This window comes from Rissa tridactyla, chromosome Z, assembly GCF_028500815.1.
Source record: "Rissa tridactyla isolate bRisTri1 chromosome Z, bRisTri1.patW.cur.20221130, whole genome shotgun sequence".
NCBI classification, from domain to species: domain Eukaryota; kingdom Metazoa; phylum Chordata; class Aves; order Charadriiformes; family Laridae; genus Rissa; species Rissa tridactyla.
In genome coordinates, this window is record NC_071497.1 from 71,715,618 (window position 1) to 71,739,361 (window position 23,744).

The 23,744-nt window shown below is 40.4% G+C and overlaps 1 protein-coding gene across 1 annotated transcript; it reads right to left on the reverse strand.

Annotated features, from left to right (window-relative positions):
• Positions 1-275: 275 nt before the first annotated feature.
• Positions 276-23,499, reverse strand: C7 (complement C7). The gene is made up of 18 exons (XM_054186670.1): positions 23,277-23,499; positions 22,936-22,991; positions 22,107-22,185; positions 21,015-21,156; positions 20,048-20,189; positions 19,077-19,215; positions 18,293-18,427; positions 16,885-17,128; positions 16,109-16,222; positions 15,520-15,686; positions 14,268-14,496; positions 13,527-13,698; positions 13,053-13,140; positions 11,516-11,648; positions 10,334-10,525; positions 8,744-8,840; positions 3,545-3,729; positions 276-1,612 (listed from the first exon to the last, which is right to left on the reverse strand). The coding sequence occupies exons 1-18, from the start codon at positions 23,280-23,282 to the stop codon at positions 1,434-1,436; spliced, it is 2,499 nt and encodes an 832-aa protein (XP_054042645.1). The 5' UTR covers positions 23,283-23,499; the 3' UTR covers positions 276-1,433.
• Between the last annotated feature and the right edge of the window lie 245 nt (positions 23,500-23,744).

Consider the following 23,744-nt stretch of genomic DNA (forward strand, 5'->3'; position numbering starts at 1 on the left):
TGAGCTATTCACAAAAATTTATGATTTGCTCAAAAAACAAAAAAGTGACATTAAGTTCCAGAGAGCATAAAGGTCAGGAGGTTAGTGCTGTTAGTGCAGTGGCAACCTTCCCCTCCAACATAGCTGCCCCAGAAGAGGGTGTCTCCAAGGGAAACCATGCCACTCCTGCTCTGGCTTAATCCTCATTGCCGGCACCATGGAAAGCAAAGTTTTTCCAGTTGAGGGTAGGGTTTATGTGAGGAAGCTACAGGTACAAACATGACAACCAAGAGAGATGTTTTATCTGGTAGGTATTTATTGATAGTAAGAGATAAAATATGTTGCTTAAAAAGCATACAGGCTTCCTGCTGATAGTACTGCACTTGCTTGATTGCCAACTTGCTACCCAGCCCTTTGTCCCATCTGAGAATGGTAGAAGGGATCAGATTGCCAGGATGGGTACCTGAACAGACTTACAAGGTACATCTAAGCAAAGATGTCACTGTCTGACTATGCTAGACAGCGTGCTTAGCTGTGTAAAGTAAGAGTGTAAGAGACTTTTATTCAGGAACAGTCTTAGGAGGTTGTCCAAAGGTATCCCCAGGGGGACTGCATGTGGAGTGTCTCCATTTCTGTGAAGATACGCTATCTCTATAGCTGCCTTTGAGAGAGTTTTGCTGTGGTGGAAGACCTCTATGTGCAATGGTCTGTAAGCAAACTGGTCTTGGCACAAATATAAATGCATGTGACAAACGCAACTGAGTTACCTGCGCCTACAAACGTAGCTCATGATGATAGTTACGACAATGTAAAATGGCTATTTTTCATGAAGCGGTTCTGTGTACGAGAAGCTGCAAGCATAAAAGTCTTCTCATTACCTTAAGCTGGCTTTACTATTAATGCACATTGTTCTATTGTTTTGACCTTTAAGAGCTTCAGACTCCAAGACAGGTTCAATGCTGTGTATACTGTTTGCTCAACTGAATAAGGCAGAGTAGGAAGAAGTTACTTTATTAAAAGAGAAGAATCGTACCTCTTACTCTGTAAAGCGTAATCTTTTAAAATCAAAATCTACTCAGTGCATGCATATGTTTGTGTGGCTTTAAGAAAAATAATTACAATGTCAGACATTGTAATCCACTACTTTGGCAATTGCATTTCAGCAATATTTTTTTAATTCTGATGAAAATGTGAAGTAAACTTGCCAGTGCTAAGTCCAGGGCCTAAGCAAGAGCCCTGTCATGAGCAGTAGCAGTAAGTGCAGCTCTGCCTAATGAAGAGCCTCGGGTCCTGATTCAGAGCCGACGCACACAGTCTCATCATCTGCGGTGGACTTCACAGCAGAGCTTACTTTTAGGAGAGCAAGGTTTAAAGTACGTCCTGCCCAAGAGTTGACACATTTTGACATATCCCATGGCAATAAGCAAAATGAACCGTAACGTATCTTATTTGCTTTATATGTCACAGGGCCTTATGTTGACAAGGGTGACAGTCTCCCCCTGGCATTTGAGACGCCCGGCCTCGCACTCGGTCATGGTCCGACGGGCAGCAGAGCCGCTCACTTCAGCGCAGATCTGGACCCCTCCCTCCTCGCATGGGCTGTCTTCGTCACAAACACAGCTGTTGGATTGCGCTAGGCAAAACCACAGAGGAAAAACACTCAGGATGGCATCTAACTCAGTGAAAACCAGACAAAAATGTTTCTAGCAAAACCGTAGGATTGACAGCAATTTTCTGGAGGGTGCTCAGCACAGGAAAGACACGGACATGTTGGAGTCAGTCCAGAGGAGGGACAGAAAAATGATCAGGGAGGGAACACCTCTGCTATGAAGACAGGCTGAGAGAGTTGGGGTTGTTCAGCCTGGAGAACAGAAGGCGCCAGGGACACCTTACTGCAGCCTTCCAGCACCTGAAGGGGGCTTACAAGAAAGATGGGGACAGACTTTTTAGCAGGAGCTGTTGCAATAGGACAAGGGGTAACGGATTTAAACTGAAAGAAGGTAGACTAGACTAGATATAAGGAAGACATTTTTTATGATAAGGGTGGTGAAACACTGGGGCAGGTTCACCAGAGAGGTGGCAGGTGGCCCATCCCTGGAGACACGGATGGGCCTCTAAGCAACCTGATCTGGTTGTAGATGTCCCTGCTCATTGCAACGAGGGTTGGACTAGATGACCTTTAATGGTCCCTTCCAACTCAAACTGTTCTATGATTCTATGATTCTATGACTGGGTCTTTTCCTCACCAGAAGTAACATTAGCTGATGTTCAGGTTCAGTGGAAAAACTAGAAGTGGAAACTGGAAACCAGTGGAACTGCTGGTGCTTCCTCTGCTTGGAGAGGCTGGTTGTGGTTGTGGGAAACAGCTTGGTCAAGGTGCCTGAGATACTGTTTTGAAAGACTTCTCTGATGTTACTGCTTGGACCTGTTCATGTATCTATTGCTCCACAGTCCAGAAAACAGATGAGAGATCTGCCCTTGGACAGTAAGAAACTGATCAGGCAGACACTTACAGCTGGTACCTTTGCATACAAGCAGTTTCACTAAAATCAAAGGATCTACTCCTATGAATAAATATACATAGTTGTACCTGTGACAACAGTTAAATAACCAGATACTAAGATGATCCCATCTGAGATATATTTTTCTTAACTGTCTTTGTTTTGGTGTTGTCCGTTTTGGGGTTTTTTGCCTGTGTTTGTCTCTGCTGAAGATCCAGTCAGTTTTGATTATCTTTTTTTTTCTTATTATTTTTGTCTGTTCAATCCTGTTAGACAAAACAGATGAACTCCTATCAAGTAATCTTTTTTATTTTCAAAATATGACAATAACTGTGCCTCTATCTGTGGCACTTCTAAAAACCTAATTTAGTCCTTTATCTTCCCATTTCTGGCAACCTTCCATTAAATGCAATGTAGTGTAGGACACTCAGGGAAATTAGATCAGGGAATTTGAAAACTTCCACTGCAGACAGATTGCAAAAGACTGGGACTATTTCCTCTGAGGGAAAAGACACTCATCTTTAATCATAATATGAGAAACTGGGGATAGGCAGCGAAGTACAAACAAAAGTAAGTGGCTTTCCTAGATAGTATAGAATAAGACATTAAATTCCTTGCAATAAGATACTGCTGGGGAGACTGCTCAGCAAATTTCAGGAAAGGGTTAGCTATTCCTGTGGGCAGTAAGGACTACCACAATTACCGTGTTAAGAAATTTAAAACACGTAGAAACAGTGAAAAAAGTGTAGGGCAAGGGTGTGACCCAAAACTTCCAGAGGACCAACATGGTAAACCCCTTAACAGGGTCTAGAAATGAGCTTTTCCTGCAAATAGTGCATTTTGTTACAATATCCTGGGGGTTCTTTTCCATGATTGGAGCTTTCTGCCATGTTTGGACACCAAACACTGGGTTCATGGTTCGAACCAGCTTAGCAGTGCCGGGTGCTTCTGGGATGGACTGGAAATACCATACCAGAACAGACTTCCAGCTAATGCGTAACTGGGGATAAAGATTTCATTTCGTCATATAAACAATTTTACTTAAATTGCAAAGAATCTTTTACCATCACATTTTTCCCACGAACGGCATGATCCACATGATATTTCAGCTGCCTGAAGAATTTTGCAGTTTTCTGCATTAGTAAGAGAATATTTTCTGCCCATGCACTCCAAGGCATGCATCTTGCAAACAGTTAAAGCTGTGTTTCTCTTGGTTCTTTGATCTGTAGCACAGGTGTCCAGGGAAGGACTGAAAAACAAAAGGAGGGATCTTGGTATTTAAATGTGCTTTATCTTGGTACCTCTTAAAAAGAGCTGAGGGAATGGAAAACACTCAGGGTTGGTTTCCATTTTCTCCATTCATTAAGGTGCACCCCATGAGTGTTGCAAGGGAACTCAAGACGTAGACATGTCAATAATTCAGACTCCTTCCTTTTCCACAGGATGCTGCACCTCAGCAGAGCCAGAATCTGTTCCCTCTGAAGGACAGGGATATTACTGGGTATTTGCCATTGACCTCAGTAGCAGTGAGAGTGAAACTTTAGTTAAAAAGAGTTCAGACCTCAGTTATCCTGTAATATATAACGCATGCACAAAACTATGTACACAGAAAACATTTCATATACACATACATTCAAATATTTTACAAGTATTTCTTATTTATAAGAGATGAAGATATACTTAAAGGCCTTTTCTCCGCTGTCCTTAGAAGCCTCAGCTTTTACCAAATAAAATATTATGATCCAACAGCAGAAACCAAAGATATTTCTGAAATAGGCACATATCTCCACAGAAATGCTATGAAAAACCTGCCCTATTTATCCAGGGAATTTACTTGTTTATTTCTTGAAATTAGGATATTGTGCTAACACCCACAAAAATTAGCTCATAAAAGTGGTAATAACAATTCTTGGACAACCTTTGGTTTAGGGACAATTCCAGGAAGTTGCTGCCATTTGTATTTCTTGCTGTAAGTGTAGGAGGGGAGGAAAAAGCCTTTCCAGTATTTCTGGATTTTAATCTCAACCCTCAAACTTCTCCACTTGTTCTCAGTGCAACCTGTGAGATCCGTGTGGAGTGAACCGAAAAAGTGTCTCTCTGGAGCAGGGCATGCCTGTGCTGTCCTGGCTGAGCTTTACAGCCACAGGTAAGGTGCTGCCCAGGGTACAAGAGCAGAGACGTGGTCCCAGGGGATGAACAGCTTTGAAATACAGCTCTAGAGGCTTATTTTCAGCACAGCTCCTCCTTTTAGGCTCAGAAACTCTCCCACAGAGCCTTTAGTGTCTCATGGGTCAGTTCCGAGGGTCAACCCAGCTAAACAGGTGTTTGATGGGGAGGAGAGACTGATAAGGTATGATGAAATGGCCCTAATGAGCTTCATGAGGCTGCCTGAAGGGGACGGTAACAGTCCCTGTGAAAGGGGCTTGTCAGAGTAGAGAAGAGGAATCTGGAAGAGGGAAGGTGTGGTAACAAAGTCCTGACTCAGACCTTGCTCACTTGCTGGCTTAGTGTTAAGGTAATCTTCCTTTTTTTCCCCTGGGAATTAGGAAGTAGTTCTTGGTAGATCTATAAATAAGACACTGAGGGTAAGTGCCTGCTCCAAGCTTTGGAATAGTTCTTTAAGAGATAGTTTTGAAGCCTCTTAAAAGAGCTGGCTTTACAGAAAGTTTAAAATACCTGTAACACAGTGCACTTTTAAGATATTTAAAATTTGGCAAAGAGTTAATCAGCTGAGCCTGAAAACTTTGCCGCATCTACCTGCAACCAAATAAGTCTTCAAAGATTGCTTACTGTATTGCATCTCCTACTTAAGTTAGCATCCTCAACTTCAGTGTGTCCCTGATGTGCTTCGTCAAAATACCGGCCACTAAATCCCTAGTAAAGTTTGTTGCCTGAATTTTTCTTAATGCTCTTTTGTTAACATAAAGGATGGGGTTAACGCTCTTATTCTGAGGCACAACAAGAAGATGGTGCAAAGGATACGCAGCCCCAAGCAGCTGATAAAGGAGGCCCATGCATTTGTCTGCATTACATTGTTTGCTTGTCTGGCTGCACAAGCTATGAGTTAGTGGTGCACTGATTTAAAATGTGAAAGTTATCTTTACAGACACAGGTATAAGAGAAACTTTATCTTTAAATATCATCTTAAATTTGGAAGAACAAAGTGTGATCCAGGGAAGGCATCTAATATATAATTAAGTCATTTATTTTGTTTAAAATTGTTCAGAGGCCTTCTTTATTTGCCTGAGTGATAAATCTTAATATCTGAGTCTTAAGGTTAAAAACTTGTATACAAGGCAGCTTAATTTATCTGAAAAGATTAAGGCCAGACACAAGTGTACTAATCTGTCTGCTTTGCACCACTTCAGTATCACCCAAAAGAGGGGAGGGAGGCTGATTTAACCAGCTGCTGAAGGTTGAACCCAGGCAGTTCATGGTCCATGTTGACAATCTCTCGCTACAGTATAATCCCTCAAACTGTCTTGAGGGTGCTTCATGTATTTGCTATGGCTGGGTCAGCTGGGAGAAAGCCAGTGGAAATCAACATGTTCAGATGCATAAGAAAAAGGATGGAGAATCTGTACTCATAAGAGAAATTAATGATTTGCACTCATTGCTGAGAAGGGATATTACAAGGCTGGGAGCATCACAGCAGTGCAATAAAAGTTATTAGAGGCAAGGAAGAATCCTTCTGTAAAATGAATGTGAAAAATTAGATACCTTCTACCTGAAAAAGAAGACTTGTGTAAGAACAAGAGTTTACTAAAAAACACATTATAGAATCATAGAATGGTTTAGGTTGGAAGGGACCTTAAAGATCATCTAGTTCCAACCCCCCTGCCCTGGGCAGAGACACCATGAGATTATGAGAAATACTTCATTATGCGAAATGAAATAGCAGATGTAAATCAGCAAATGCCTTCACTCCCTTTCACCTACAATGACAGGCAGGCAACTTTTAGTGAAACTAAAAAGTGAAAAATTCAGCATGCTGGAAATGATTTTAACGTCTTAAAATTATATTCAAGACCATAAGTTTTAATATAACACAGGCCAAGAACTCTTAGGAGAGACATAGATGCTATGCAAAAAATGTAGGGGAAAAAAGAAGGGACAGTACTTAAAAATTATCAAATCTCATGTTTCACTGTGGAGATAGTCTTTAGCTACCGGAGACTGAGATTTCATCTGTATATAATACACTAACTGTGCTCTGACCTCTTCCTTGCACTAGGGCCAATTCACACGGAATAGCTAGTGTCCATACTGTTAAACTCTCTTTGACCCCAAAAGGTGGGGACTGCATCAGACTGGCTGTTAGGAATGATCCCTGACCCTAGTAACTCCTGCGCTGTGCCTGGAAATTATCTAGGAGCTGGCCCTTGCCAAAGTTCTACCAGGAATTTAGCATGTCTGGTGCCCAGGATCATTCCCCAGCTGTAATTGATGAAGATAAGACACCGTGTCAAGAAGGAAACATTACCCCGCACCAGCCAGTTGTGGGGTTCTCGTGCTCTCCCTGGAAGTCTCTGTTGCTAGTTTCTTGGAAACTGAAAGGATATAGGATGGGTATGAAACCATGGGGTTCCTGAATTCCCACGTGAACTCTTATTCCCATCTCTGTTCTGAGCAGAGTCTGCTGCTGAAAGTCACTGCCACAGCAAAACAAACCAAGACACTTCTGATCTCTGAGGGAGGACCAAGATCTGCTTACATGCCTTAGTCCTACAGCCTTAACAGACTGGCAGATTAGTCTGCTTTGACAGCTGATGATTTATCCTTCTATTACTGGATGTGTTATTTCAAGACAGAGTGAAAAGATGGCATCAGGTAACAGAAATGACTGCTATCTGTCTTCCTGCCATTTTGAACATAATTGTAAAAAATAGAAACAGGCAAGTAGTACATTAATTATAACCGGAGTCTGAATGCATAACTGAATGTAATTCATTTAACTTCCAAGGTTATTTTGACTCTGCCCAAGGCCTTCCCTTGCTTTGTAGACTCCCCTCATCTTCTATGTAACTAAGCCTCAACACACCCATGAACCAGAGGAGGAGTTGTTGCCTCACTTTAATGAGTATTGAGGCAAAAAGAGTAGGAACAAATTAGTTAAAATATTTAGGTGATTAAGGATACGAATAGAGTCTCAGCAGAGTTATTACAAACCCGACACTTATCTCTGCATGTAAGACAATGGCCTCAGATCCTAGGGAAGTGCCCACTGGATCTACAAAACCTGAACTAAGCTCACCAATTTTAATTTTGAGATGTTCAAAGTGTGCTAATTTTGGCTTAGAACCAGAGTCACCATGCAGGGCACTCTTGAACTATGTGGCTGATTGAAAGTACACTGAGAAGTTCTGCTACCTTGGAATTGGTTAAGACAACTTCAAAATTCCTTCCTCCTACTACACCAGGATAAGACAAATTTGATACGTGATCACAGAGCTTCCAAACTGCTTAGCTCCTGTTGTGACATAAACCTGGCCAGATTTCATATCCAGAGCTCACATCAACTTGATGACTTTATAGGAAACTTCATCCAGCCTATGAAAACCAGCCAGATGTTGGAGTGCTGAGCTCTTTGACACATCTGGCCGTCAGCACCAGGTGGTCTCCAGGTATCTTCTTGTTACTCCTCTGTTTTGGTTCTGTTACCTCCATGTTTAGCAAAGAACTGAGATTTACTCATCTCCCTACATTTCTCCTGCATTGCTTATTGCAGAATATAGGCTTAGGTCAAACAGGAATCAGTAAACTCTGGTCTGCAAGTTATGAGGTCAGGGAAGGTGATGTAACCGGTCTGTGCAAACTACTGTGTAAATGGGAGATTAGATTATTGTGCCTTTCATAACTCTCCAGTCTCTCAGCAGGGAAAAGAAATCTGCTTTATTTCACTAGCTTACTGCTTTGATGGTTTATGTCCCAAGGGCCTCTGTTCTAACTTTTCCTCAATCTTATAAATCTTCAAAATATCATTTTATCTTTTTCCATCTATTTCACAGATCAAGTGGAGCTGAAATTATCCCTTCACCTTCTGTCATCCAACCAAATTCCATCACTGCTAAAACCCACTGACAGCTCTGACAAGGCAGGTAAGTAATGAACAGGACATTGATTGAGCTGTAAAGCAAACAAAGTACAATGCCTCCTTCTCATATGAGTAAAGCTTTCTCATCTGTCATGGAATGAAGACTTAAGAAATTTAATTGGTCTTGAATAAAGTGAGAAAGTCATTGCCAAATTCAGCCTGAACTTACCCACACTCATAGGGCATTTTGCACACACATTGTGACTGATGCACTTTCTCCCATGGCTGACATTTTGGCTCTGTCACTTCTGGTTTTACACTGGGCACTGAAGTAGAAGAACACAGACAGTGTTATTAAGGGTCAGAAAAACAAGGGCTGTTAAAGGTCTACTCTGAAATTATCCTATCAATTGAGCTTAAAAGGCACTGAATTATACAACTGTGACATAAAGTCACATCCTGCATGTTCATTAAAAATATCTACAGCAGGAAGGAATCAACAGTGTTAAAAAGATATGATACACTTTGCACAGTTACAGTTCAGTAATTTATCCATGGGTCATGAGTCAGATGGAAGGAGACAAGTACTATGTTCAAGCTTAAACATTCATCTCATTTCTGCAGCAGCTGTTTGTTTCTGATAAACTTAGCAGTGCTGAATCATAGCTGGCAACAGTTTTATCATTAGGTTTCAGAGTTACTGGCTTCACTATTGTCACTAGAAAAGCTAAGGCTCCAAAGTCCTATGTAGAAACGTGAACCTGAATATCTTTATGCATTGATGGTAATCAAAACTATAAATTCCACCCTTAGTCCTCAATCTGCACTAACTCTAAAAACAAAAGCAATAGTGATTCTTGGGGAATTTTCATGATTGCACAAGTGCTGTTCTTTGAGTGCTGAGTTGTATTCCAAGCTTGAAAATGAAATAGGCCTTTGCTAAACTTTCCTCTGGAGATTTCTGCAGCAAGTAATGGCAAAACTTTGCTAAATCTAAAGGGACACGCTTTCTGAGAAAGATTTGTGTTTTAGATTAGGTGTCTGTAGTTTTCTACTTTAACATGAAAATTTAGTACCCTTGAACATTGTGTCCTTTAAAAAAAAAATCTCCCTTATGGATTAAGACTTGGCAAGCAAAATAGACTGGCACAAATTGCCAGGGAAGAAAAAAAAAGAGTTGCAGTGCATTACAATACAGACAGCAGTCATAACCCTGTCTTCCTGTAGAGGGGAAATTTCCACCAAAAATCAGTGCATTGTCTCCATCCTTGGGGCTGTTGGTTACTGACACTATTGCTGACTAAATACTCGCATCCAAACGTATGTGTCCCACTGTGTCTGTGCATACATATCGTCAGATGAGGAAAAGGAGTCATCCAGCTGTGTTCTTCTCTCCTATCAGAGGCTGTGGCGCACTGAACAGCTTCCAGATAGAAAAGCCATATCTCTAAAGTGCAGCTCACATTGTGGCGGTGTTGCACAACACAGGTGGAAAGTGAAGTATGGTTGGGTAGCAGAACAGGCAGCATACATCCCAGGAAATATCTTAAAATATTGTCAGTGACAATACTTGATAGCAATAGGGGAGTGGGAAGCAAAAAGCTGTAAGGAAACCTCACAAGAAATGTCTGAAAACATCTTGTTTGAACAGCCCACAGAAAACACATACTCACATTTTCTGTACTTTCTGCTGGTGATGTAAGTATGGCTTCTCTATCACTATATCAGCTATAGGTCTGTCTATATCTTATCTACATCAGCCATAGTCTGTCCAGGAAAGAAACCCCTGCATTGCACCTGGAGGACTGCAGTGGCTTACCTGGTCTCTTGCACTGGATAGTCTTCATGTCAGGAGACCACTTGAGACTCGGCTCACACAAAATGGAGCGTGCCCCTTCTAAGTGCATGCCATGTGGGCAAGACAGATTTATTCTCTCACCAATCTCATACACAGGCTTCCATGGCTCTCCTTGCAAACCCCCCTCCAGGACGGGCAGGAGACAAGCTGTTTCTAAGGATTGAAGCATTTGAGATAGCCACAGTGAACCAGTGGATTGCAAAAAGCAGTCACATATTTTATTGTCTCTAAAATTCCTTAAAAAATTGAATGGTACGATTAGCTGATTTTCCTGTAGAAACATATCAATTATGGTAGCACAGGATATTGACTCATCACACCACTCAAACGTATGGTGCCAAGGACAGAGTGATAATATCTTCTACTGCCTGCAGATCCAGTCCTAGCTTGAAGAGGGCTTTTCTGTTGTTAGGACCCATGCTTCTGTTGAGAGTTCATACTAAAGAGTAACATCGTAGTAGAAAGAGGTCCCACATCCCTGGGAGACCATGTACTGGTACACAAAGAGACGGCATTTAAACAGCGTGGACTAGCATTGGTGGGCAGTCAGTCCAGGTTGGAATGAGGAGAGGATGCTTTTAAGTTACAGGTCTGAAAATTCTCAAGTCTGTCTGATCACACTCAAAGTTGACTCACAAATAAAATGTGCAGGGGAAAAAAAGAAACCGTAATGGTTACAGACTGGGTTAGAGGAAAACAGTGGTGTGGGGAGATCATCCAAGATGTAAAGAGATCCTTGGAGTTATGTTCTTATGACAAGGCGGTTATTTGAGAACTTTGTGGTTGCCAGTGCTGCCCACTGGACCTTTTCCTCAGTTTGCCTTAGACACAGACTCATCCCCGTGGTTCTTGGATATAGCCACAGGACTGAATTAAGCAACAAAGTTTGCTTGCACAGGAAGCAATTCCTGGATTGGAATTTAGTCTCCCTCACTTCCAGCCTTCCTTAAAACCAGAATTTATGGGTATGTTTCTATTTCAGTATTGCAATACCTGGATTCAAAATAAAAGTCAGTTTAGACCTGATAATATCTAGGGATCTGGGAAATTCAGGTGTTTATTTTTCTGCTGTTGATGTTAGAAAGCAGACATTGAGAGGTGTTTTACTGGAATTATTTCTAAACAAGAATCAATTAGACATACCCTGGCAATATCTGTCTCCAACTTGCCACTGTAAATTACTGCCACACTTAGCAACAGGATCACCAACAAGAGAATATCCATGTCTGCAAGCATAAACAATGCTTCTCCCAACAGGATATGCGTTTTCAGCATTCTGAAAGAAAAGGAACAGGTGAAATATGTTTGGATATGCAATCTAAGAACCACCAGCAGGGTTGAACTCCCTTTTAATTCTGGGATGCAGTAGCTGAGGACAGTGGGAAGTATTAATGTCATTCTACAATGCACTAATGAAAGTGTCTGGAATATCAGGGACAATTCTGGTTATCAATAGTCAGTAAATGTGATCAAAATGGAGTCGATGCTGCAAATAAGCTGGTAGAATACAGAATATTCAGGCTATATTCATTTAGCAAAGGGAGTGTTAGAGTTGAAGTTACCCTGTGATAGGGCTTGGCAGTGGTATGTCAGTGAAGGAACAGTGCTCTCCTGACAGTGTATTAACTGACTGCAAATGTGGCTGTTACCAAGCATTAGAGGGGGAACATAAGCTCTTGAGCAGCCTTCCAGTGGAGAGTATATGGATAATATGCTAATTTATTATATGCTAATTCTTAGGATGGCATGTTATCGGCTAGCTAAAGGTTAATGTGATATGGTCACTCAGAAGAGCTGGACTTGACGACACAGGTCTTTTCTCATCTTCTATTCCGCTCTGTTCTAAGGAGAGTTTCTTTAAAAAATTGAGACTACTCCACAAATTGCAGGGTTTTAGCTTTAGTTTGTGAACCAAAAAATCAATACGGGAGACAACTATTGATTACCAAAAAAAAGATCACTGGTAAAAGAGGGAGCAAAAAATTTTGGTTCTTGCCTCAGGTTACCGTTGTGCAGAGACAACTAATGGATTTTGAACTAATCCTTTTATCTGTTTATTGAGCAAAAAGACTCTAGACAGCCTCATAACATGGAGACGGCATAATTCATTCTTCCAAGGGAGGAATTTAGTCTCCCTTGTTAAATGGGCCCAAGTTACAGTCAGACAAATACCTTGACAGATCATAGTTTCACTAGGGGAAAAAAAAGTACAGTGGTGAGTTACAGGGTATAGAGTGAAGATTCCTAAAATCTGTTTATAATTTTGCTATGGACTTGCTGGATGACCTTGGACAGTTTACTTTCTGTGCTGTTTTTTCTCTAGTTTCCTATGCTTTGATATATAACTCATGTGGGACAGAAAATTTTTAATATGTTTATAGGGTAAAGGACAAGTAGATTACTTTTCTCTGTAGGTACCATGGTCCAGAAAAGTAAAGATTTTGTTCTGGTTTTGTGGGTAGGGTTTTTTTGGTTTTCTATTATTTTAGTAAGAATTCTTGTCATGTAATGTCATGTAAACTTCAGCCAGGAAGAAATGCTGAGAGAGCCGCTATACAGTAACTCCGATACTAATCTTACCAAGATAAATACAAATTTGCAAGTGAATATTTGTATTAACTGTAATAGAGACACTGCAGGTAGGGATAGGACAGATAACAGAATAACAGAAATAACTTACTTGAACAAATCCATTTTCCAAGAGAGGAGGAGGTGAACAGAATTCTGTAGGAGTTATGGATAAATCAAAACAGTGTGGCTCAATCAAGCTGTGAAGCAAACGAAAGTACGATTTAGTTTGAATTTAGTCCCTGTTCCTTTCAAAATTCTATACTTCTCAGTGAAGCCCATTTTCAAGACTATTATGCATCCCATTTACATCACAATTATACTTAAGTCAGGCACTGCCAGGCTATCTGAGAGAATGCTAAATAGAATGGTGTTAAGTTTACTGACTTTTAGCACATTTTCTGGTCTTGCCTTGTATCAGATTCACAGCTTCTGAATTTAATTTTGTTTCACCTTAAATATGAAAGCTCAGTAAGTGATCTTCTCCCTGAATTCAACTGAATTCAATAGTTTATGCATCCTTCTGAAATGAATTTCTAAATCTTCCTGCAGTCATGCTCCAAATGTTGGGGTTTTTTCTGCTTACTGAAAATGCTGCAGCTCTTCATCTTCACATGGCCTGCTTTCACGCTGCTCTCCTATGCAGGCCTTCCCACCACCACGCGGGGAGGGGTTGTTGCAGGCTCTGCTCCTTGATTTCCTTCCCCCTGAACAAGGACTCCAGGAAGACCAGCAGCTCCAGTGTCCATCAACAACACCTATGTAACATTTGGGAATATTTCACATTAAACCGCTTTTCAGGTTTGTTGTCTTCAAGAAGAAAAAAAGCATGTGCTGTTCAAATCTATTGATGATCCAAACTGTGACTTTATAAAGAATTCCAGATTGCAATGATGTAATCTTACTCAAACTCATCTTTTACATAATTCCGTGGAGTCTGTAAATTAGCTATTTTTATATTCTCTTAGGCTCTGATAGCTGATATAAATAATTAAAAGTTAAAGAGCAAAAGTTTTTTAACTTATTTATATTAATTTAGTATATATACTTATTTTTGGAAGGTTACATTTTGAGTGGTTAGTATTGTCCACTGCATTTCAAAATAATACTAAAACCAGTTCTTTGTTAAGTATTGTTTGGACATGTTAAGCAAAGACTCAGGCTCAGCATGACCCTCCCCATGCTGTATGTCTGCAGCAATATCTGAGCCAAGCAGCCACTGCACATCAGCCGCTCATGGAAGTTGTGCAGTGGGACAAACAGACTCTGGAAGCAGGAAAGCACACTTTGCCATTTCTAAACTCTCATAAGTTTAAAGAGCGCTGACCTGGTTGATCTTGCACGAGAGTTCCCAGCTCACAAGCTGCTCCAAAGGTGTAAGGCTTGCAGTAACACACACACTGAGTTCCCTCCACGGCCGCCTCACCACCATTCTGGCAAGGCTGACATTTGCAGGGATCATTTTCAGCCATGTATTCTTCAATGGCTTGTTTTAGGTAATGCTTTTTGACCAAGGAGCAGGGCACTTCCTTTACCAGCTCATATAATGGTGTTAGCTACGCACAGTAGAGAAACGTTTGTATTAAATAGTTATAGTTGGAATATAAGAGTTTATGAGCACATTTTGTCATGTAAAATAATTTCCCAAGTATGGTCCTGCGATTCTCTAGCACATGGGAGTTGACAGGTGCTCTAATTTGCTAGCTAGCTAGCTAAAAATCTTATGTTAGTGTTTAAAAATAGCCTTTTTCTGAAAAGTCAGCTGTGCTTAAGAGGATCCCTTAAAGCTAGCAGTAGATTAGTCATGTTTAAATATATTTGAGTTATGAGATTATGGTTGAGATAAAAGTGTAACACAGACCACCAATGTACAGTAATCTGAATTCTGTCCTAACTGTTCCCAGCCTAAAAAGCTGGACATTTAAACAACCCATTATGGCATTTTATTGAACAGAGATTGAAGGTAACAATAAGCAAAAACATTTTGCATTCCTATTGCCTACTTGATGTATTCTGTGCTTTTACATTTAATTGAAAACTTCCTGACAGAAATCTTTTGGGTTTACACCATTCCTCAGTATGTGGGCAGTTCCCAAAAGGGACTTAGGCAAGGTAACAGTGAATATGGAAATGCCCAATTTAGAAGTGTCTGGCTTTCAGAATCTCCAGTTATGCCAAACTTACAGATGCAGAGCAAAGGAGAAGGGATAAAAGGGATACCCATTAGTTGGCAAGCTGAGTTGAAGCCCCACAGACCTGTCAATGCATTTCAGGAAAGGGGCTATCTGAAATCCAGGCTTTCTCCAATGCTAGGGTGGCCCTCTCTTCTTAAGCAGAACATCAATAAAGTCACTGAAGGCTTGTAAGATTGTAGCCAAAGGACCTAGATTCATGATGCAGCTGATCACATTATCTTCATGGAATTTTCTTCCTGTGAATTTTTCTTTTCTTTTTTTAAAGTGAGCTGAAAACAAAATGATTGCAGACTACACCCTGATTAATCATGAGCTATAGCTTAATCATTTCTCCCCTTGAGGTGATCCCATCTGCTCATGTCTTCTTAAGGAAAGTAGCCTTACCTTTTGTTTAATTACTCTGGGATAGTCCGTCACTGATCTGGCCCAAAAGGAGTATCTCTGACTGTTCCCAGCAGGATTATTCAGCTCTAGATAACTAAGTCCAGCAACCGCACCTGGGCTTCCTCCTTCAATGTAGGGGTCTCCTTTAATCTTATTACCACTGCTTCCTGTAGATTCAGGATGGGAAACACAGAAAATACCAGCATTGCTATATTTACAAATGGATATGGAAACAATACATGCAAAAACTATACTAGCAAGGAGTGAAAGGACTCATCAGTGCAGATCAACCACCTGTGCCTGGATCAAGAGTTCATTACTACATGGATAATGTATGAGAAGTACCTGGTTTTGCAGGTGTCTTGGCAGCCCTGACTTAGACTGTTGAGTAAAGTACTAGTTACTGGGAAAGCTTTAGCAATGATAGATGGGTGTTGGAGAGCCTTTTAAACCAGGCACTTGGTGTCTGGGTTCAGTGTGTTAAGAGTTCGACAAAGCTATCAACACTTGCTCCTCATTTTGACAGCTCTTTAGGAAGAGATGAAAGCTGGAGGCAAGTCAACTGTACGAGTCACTGTTGAACAGTTACCTGAAGAAGTCTGTAGCAGTTCATCCAGTTTGGAGCACTCTACTTTCTTCTTTTTCACAATGAATGCATTCCAGCCTGATGTGGTGCATTCGTGCATGTCTGTTATGCTCATACCTGCAGATAATTGATCCATTAACGATACTGTACACAGAAAGTGTGTTGGATTAATTTCCAAGTTTCCCATTGACTTGAGATGTGTTTTAGAAAGAAAATAACCATGAAGCATTATGCCTAAATTAAAAGGCCACCAACTAGCACGTCCTGTGGAAAAGCCCATGCATTGCTAAAACCTATGGATGGAGGCTGAGAGATGGGAGGTGTATCTGGAAGAAGTTTATTGTTTCTTTCATCTCTTTTCTCATCAATCCCTAATCCTACAGCACTGATCCCCACTGAGTAGCGTTATACCTGTAACTCTAGTGTTTGCAATTTATTCTGCCTCACATAGTTTTACCTAACCTTCACCTCCAAGTAACTTAAGATTTAACATTATTCAAGAAATAGATTGGCAGCAGAATTCAAGTTTAGCCTGATGAGGTCCTGAACCAACTATCAAATCTTTGGTAGTCTGAGCACTGCAGATCACAGATGTGGATCAGAACTAAATGTTGTGGTTTGAGCACTTTTAAAATCTTTTTTATTTTCCCTGTGAAGAGAATGTGGTGACTAGTAGAATTCTCTTATTTGATTTTAGATATTAGCTGTGAGAACATGCAAATAAATTTTTATTCTTGCTTATTCACTTTATTTCTGTAGCAAATACTCTCATACTCTACCTTCTGCTTTCATTTTGTCAGTATCCATATAAAAAATAACTTTGTAATGTCCTCCTAGAGATCCAGAGTGTAAGAAATGAGTCCCAAAATGTTCAATAAGTCTTCGGTAGACGTTGTACTCATAGGTGACTGGAAGGTTGGCCAGTTCCTTCCAGAAGGGCTCCGCAAGAGTGAGAAAGTCTGGGCGGTTGTTAATAAACTGAGCAACTTCCACACTGTTCTCAACAACCATCAGCTGCTTACTCTGGGGGAAAGAAAAGCTGTCGGTCATGCTCCATGTCACTATCAGTGTGGTTCCTCCTAGCCAGATGACATGCACATTTTGTTAGCTACTAATCAACAGGTTTACAGAGCTGTTAGATGTTTCTAAGCAATTCAGTGAATACAAAAAGAATATCCTGAAGTTAGGAAATATCTTTCGGACCTTCATTTTTAAATGCTGTATCATCTTTCTTTTCCTCCTGTGTACCTGAAAGCTAGCATAAAGACAAATTAGGAGGAAAATATCACTCTTCAAAGCTAATGGTGGTTTCCAACACCAGCAGCCTGGCAGTAGCAGGTTAACAAACCTTGTCTGAAAGCAAATCAGGCACTAGAGAGGTCTTTTTCACACCATGTTTTGTCAAGAGGAGCCTTTCTTTGTAAGGGGCTCTAGCCATTTTGATGGCGATGATGAATTATGAAATCCTATATGCCTATACAATAATGGTCGCCTCAGCCTCTCAAAGTTGCTTTTGAACTTTGTTATGCTAAGTCTCAAAATACGTCATTGTTAGTGTAGTAAAATGAGCTTGTCCTCTGTCAGCTTCGGGGCCACAAAATGTATAAATTTGTTACTTGATTTTATTTGCTATACTTCATAATTGAGAGTTACTCTCAAATTATTTATCTAACGCTCTTTTTTAAACAAGACAAAGGCATAAGCACTGTGACCTCCTGGCCATTTAAGACACCAGATCTCTCTCTTAAAGCAGTTCTACTAGTATAATATGTATTATAAAATAAACTCTCTTTAAGCACAGAAGTGTTTCATTTTTTTTGCTCCAAGATACTGGCAGAGGTAATAGAAAAAAAAAAAGGTGCAGTAAATCATTAGAAGAAATTAGAAAAGATTAATTATGAGAAGAAGATGTTTTTCTTCCTCAAATAGGGAGGGAAACGGCTAGTAAATAAATAAATTACTAATAAAGAGGTAAAATGGAGAAAGTAAAAACAGCAGCCAACCCTTCTTAATCGATAACCAAACCAGTGATCTCTTTGTAAAGGTTTTATGGGATTTTTTCTGTCATATGCTTTGTGCTAAAAATATCTGGATAAAATAAACATTTGCATCTCACTATAAAAGCATGAAAAAAATGGTGAAAATGTTTATGCAAAATACTAAGCCATAGTGACAACTTATACATACCTTTTGACTGTGTTTCAGAATTTTAGTCTGTGAATTACTGTGTCCACTGTTTGATTTTTGATACCTCTCTGTGTGTTTCATATAAGACCAGCTGCTGTTGAAAAATTCATAACTGAAATCATTCTGAATTTTAACCTAGAAGATAAACATAGAATTCTGTATAAAGAGCTTCATGAAGGATATTAAAAATTGTAACTTACAGAGTAGAGCAAGTGTGTCCTGATGCAAAAAAAAAAATCCAGTGTGTTTTTCAGGCTGAATCGAAGGTTTCATAAAAACTACTGAACACGATTCGAAAAGCATTAAATGTATGTAATTTTTAATATATTTGTATATGAATTATTTACACTATAAAGTACATTAAGGATTGGTTGGCATGCTTTTGATAAATGTGAGACAAACCAAATCTCTTGAGACAGTGACTTGAAACAAAGCATAGCTCTGGAAGATCTCCACAAACCACTCCAAAGCCTTGTGCATGTAAGATTTCTTAGGGTGATTCAGGCCACTACTTATGCTAAGGAGGTGGCTTTACATTCGGTCTAACTGTGAGACAATTAGAAATCACATCCAAGGAATCACATTTTTCCCCCTTCCATTTTAGCAAGATTGCTAAAGATTACACCAGCTTGTATTTCGAAATGATAAGTGACGGCAGAGGGAACAGGTGACATTCAGCTGTGTCTAGGGAAACCTACCTGCCGACAGACCCTACAAGCTTTGCATCATTCTCCTGCTTTTAATCATGACTCTAAATATAAAGCTGTGCTTAATGAAAACATACCTGGAAAGTATAAGCAAGAACACTTTCACTCAGCCTGTAGTATTCTCTCCCATCGCCGCTAAAGACCTTTCTGCATTGTCCTCCAAAGCTTTTTGTATGAATGACTCTTCCCCTAGTCTCACCAGTAATGGCATCAAAGCTATGAGAAGAAAAACATCTAAGATCATTAAGACAGAAAGGTAGCAAATTATTTTACAGGAGGTGAAAATTACAGAGCCATTATAACTGAACGGTGTATCTGCATGATCTGCAGATCATGAACTGATTTAGCCAAGAAAAGGGGATATCGACTGATAGACTTCTATACCTGCAGAACTGCAATATGCACAGCATTTTACAATATGGAAAGCAAAATGTTGCTTGACTTGTCAACAAAAATTAAGATGTATCAATATCTCTTAACATTAAGACATTCATATCTATCATAGATGATTTAAGTTTTATTGTTCCAGCAATTAATGCAACACAGAAACAAAAGAGCCTCCATTCCAAAATGCTTTTGTATTATATATGAATTATATCACGTATCAAGTGATACAACTATGCTAAAGAAACTTAAGATAATGATTTTGCTATGTTTCAGATGGGATATATAAACAGAAATCCATATGGATCCACAGTACTAAATGCAACAGCAATGAACAAAAAGAATGAGCATTGCTGGCTCATTTTTTCTATCTTGGTGATTATGTGTTATTGGTTGACATTTCTTTTCACATCTTAAAAGATGTTTTTAAATAGCAGGAATGAAAGACAAAGAGCTTTATTCTGTGCTTCAGACCAAAGGGCCTGTAAATCTGGCTGCACTGAGCCACTGGCCCGATGGAAGGCAAGTTGTGCTGAACACTTTTGCCTCTGGGATGTTTTACCATAGGCCCAGGAAGTCTCTCTGCAGAGACAGAGCTTGTAAACACAACCAAAATGTAAATGCATTTGGCACCAGTACTACTGAGCCTGGCACAGAATATTACCCTGTTCCTGTAAGTTCTGAATTCGGAGGTGTTTTATCAATATCACATAGAGTCGTCTTCTCTTCACATCGATCTTCATCTGCACCATCTTCCTCACAATCCTGGTCTCCATTGCACACAAGAGATCTGCTGATGCACTGACCTAATCAGAACAAAGATGCATAGGGAACAAATTGTTTGTTCATTAGAAAATAAATCACCTAAATTCAAAGCAAAAGCCCCATTTATCTACTACATTAATTAGCTTGTTCGCTCCCATGATGAACAGTCTGTGCCCAGGAGGGGTTGTGAAACAACAGTGAATGTAGACATAAAGACATAGCATGTAGTACACTTGAGGGAACCACAGCCATTCGAGGTTTATGATACATTAATAAAACAGTTGACTTTTAGATTTATTTCCCGAGCTTTCATCCTTTGACCCTATCACTTGTGATTAACTGCGATTATCTCACTGGTAGCACCAAAACAAAGGTTTATCATATTGCTCTGTGATAAACGTCTACCTGCTGAGGTAATGTGCTTCTTTTTATGAAGGTAATGGAAGCTGCTTGGATGCTAGCACTGTTTTAGGGAGCATTAGCTTCCATGGCCCAAGTGACTTCCAAGATGTTTGGACACGGCCTAGAACAGCTTTAAACAATCACATGTAAGGTTGCATTCCTTAGTTACCTTCTCAAAATGAAAAAAAAACCTGTGCTCTGGGGCTAATTAGTAAAGCAGAATGACTTAGAGAGGCTACCAGGGCTACAGCATATTATCTGCATGGCTTTGCAACGCTCCAGGTGAAATTATAAAAATGCATAGTAGGCTGGAAAAAAAGGAAACATCCTGCTAAATCAAATTTATCTGTAGTCAGAGGGTCTGTAAAGCCATTGCCCGTTCACTAAATTTCAAAGATAACAAGGTTATCTTCTTAACTTTATGACCAGAAAACTGTGGAAAAGATCTTGGATGGGGATGGTACCTGAGAAACACCTGAACCGGTCACCACAGCCATCCTCTGTTGGGCATCCCCTTGTTGGGGTGCATGGTCTTGTTTCAAAGGCATCCCCAGAGCAGGGGTTTCCCCCATACTGGCCGTAAACTGCTACTGTCCGCCTCCGAATCTGAATGCAAATCAAGGGAGATCTTAGAAAATACAGATGCAAAGCAGGAATAGTTTACTAGTGTTAAGACAATGCCACCACTCTAGTGCTATAAGGAAATGAGACATTCACTAGTTTTTCTGAAAACAACCACACTTGGTACTACCACAACACGGTGATGAACTCTCAATTTAATAGCATGACAACTATTTTATCTATAAGGTCTTTAGACTGATGCATAAGCTTGGCTAGTTTGTTCAAAAATCTAATGCGTAACTGAAACCAAGAGAAAGCTGCTGACACATTTCAGTTTTGGTTTACATTTTTCATAGGACTAATCACGCCTGATACAAATTTGCTGAAGTTCTTCAAAGTAAACTATGTAATTAAGGAAGATGATAAAATCTAACATCAAGTGGGCTACTTTTTACTTCTAAAAAGGCTAAGTAGTCTCATGGCGCATCTTTAATTTTGACTAATCCCTCCCTAATTGGTGCGACATCAAAGTAAATGAGAAGGAAAATCAAAAGCAAGTGTCTTGCACATCAATAGAGTTGCACTGTAAAAACCATCAACGTGTTTTCATTGAGGATAATACTTTGCAACCAGGTTTTCTTTCCTTGAGATGTGACTCCACTAATGAAAAATGAACAGAATTGGTACAAACCAGCATCAGGGGAAGAATGTCTCAGTTCACTGAACAGTTCAGTTGAGCTTTTTGGAACTATCACCAACATAAAAAGTGCACAAATTATTTTACAATATGAATATTATCGTTTTGAAAGGGAACACAGAGGGACAGGCTGGAGGATTTGCATTCCGAGTTCTTTGTCATCCATCCTTCTGGTTCTGCTTGGGCTTTTGTCTGACAGCTGATTTGGGGTTTTAAAGGTATAGCAACTGCTTAATTCTGGGGAAAAAAAGCATATGTTTGTGAAGTCATGGTACAGAAAAAATGTGTCTATCTATACCTGTTTTTGAGTACAGCCATCGCACTCGGACCAAGGGCCAAAAGAATTCCAGCGGCAATGAACTGGAGGAGAAGGGCTCCTACAGTAGTATTTTTTGGCATTGAAAAAAAAAAAAAGAAGAAGAAAATCATCAGAGATATCCATCTATAAGCATTAGTGCAAAACTCTCCTAAACAGCAAAGCAGGCCTTCAATAAAAATCAGGGGCATGATCAGGCTCCCTCTAGAGCCATTGGAAATTGCCTGTCATATGCAAGAATATGTCAGTTCCTGCTTGGGCTTTCTGGCCACCGAACAACAGAAGAAACTAGGCACATTCACCCAGCCTGAATATCGGCAAGGACACTGTGCAATCGTCTGCCAGCTTCAAAGACCAGCTCCGCACTGCAAAGCGGAGAGAGGTCAGATCAGGTCCCAAGAGGGGCCGGGAGCTGCCAGGGGCTGCATGTGCCACAGCGTGCAGCAGACAGACCTTCCCATGGCGGCTCTCCAACAGCCAGTTTGTACATGGGGTGCAACCTGCCCCCAGGAGCGGGGCTGGGTTGGGGCAATCTGCGCTGTGTCTTGCAGATGTGCGTTGCTGTGGCTCACACCACCGCTTGCTTCCCCAAGGGCGGCTGACTCCTGTGGGCAGTGGTAAGGGACACCACGACACCTCTCTCTTGTCACCACTGATGGCAGTGGCAGCGCTGACACCAAACAGGGTCTCCTCTCCCAGGAAACATATCTGGCGACCCCTTTAAGCCCTGCCTTGTGTCATGCACCAGAAGTTGTCTGTTAACTGACATGTGCTTGGTCTTCAGCATGTAATTTACTAAAGAAATATTCACCTGGAAAAAATGGGAAAGAAGCCTGAAACTTCCAGCAACAGAAAAATCCCCAGCACCTGAAAAAAGAGGAGCAAAAGCAAACTTACTTTGCTTTTCTGCTCTTTCTGCTAGCTTGTGCAGCTGTTCTACCTTTCTGCAATCTTTACACAGGTCAGCTTAAGAAATATAGGAGAGCACCACATTGATATCCCTCAGCTTTGTTGTGCAAGCTGTTGTTTTTTAGTTTTCTTCTTTCTTGCAATATTACGTTCTCAGCTAAGTATTTCTCCATATAAATTAATATTTCATTGCACTTGCCATATTCACTTCATCAGTACAAATTAAGTAAGCAATTGTCTTACCTTCATGTTAGATGAAATACTCAGATATCCAGCAATTACCAGGGAAAATGCACTTCCACCCAATTCAGCAGCCAAAGGAGTCAGTCAGTCTGACTGCTACTGTACGTCTCCTCTCATTCTGTCTTGCTATTGTGCTTTTCTTTCCCTAAAAAGGCTGAATATTGCTGAGGAATTTTAATCTTAACCCATCTAGTCCTCTCCAGGGACACAGCCTGCTTTGGGAGCTGCTCAGTGTTTTTAAGACATATAAATCAAGGGTTGGATTTACTGTCTGTAGCTGGCACTAATTATGAAGAGTGCTTACTGGAAGAAAATAATCTTTTCCTTATCTTCTCTCTCATAGTTTCTTTCCTCTGAACAAGACTTTTCAGAGATCCCAGGCCAGTCCTGGTGTCACATACACTACACCAGAGCTGACTCCCATCTTCAATAGGAAAAGCTGATCTAGACTTAGGCTGAGGTTGCCAA

Excerpts from the sequence above, each read along its gene's own strand:
- C7 (XM_054186670.1), bottom strand. Across the intron at positions 19,216-20,047 it reads TCAGAACTTACAGGAACAGG|CTTTGATGCCATTACTGGTG; the intron begins GTAATATTCTGT and ends TTCTTCTCATAG. Across the intron at positions 1,613-3,544 it reads TTCGTGGGAAAAATGTGATG|CGCAATCCAACAGCTGTGTT; the intron begins GTAAAAGATTCT and ends GGTTTTGCCTAG.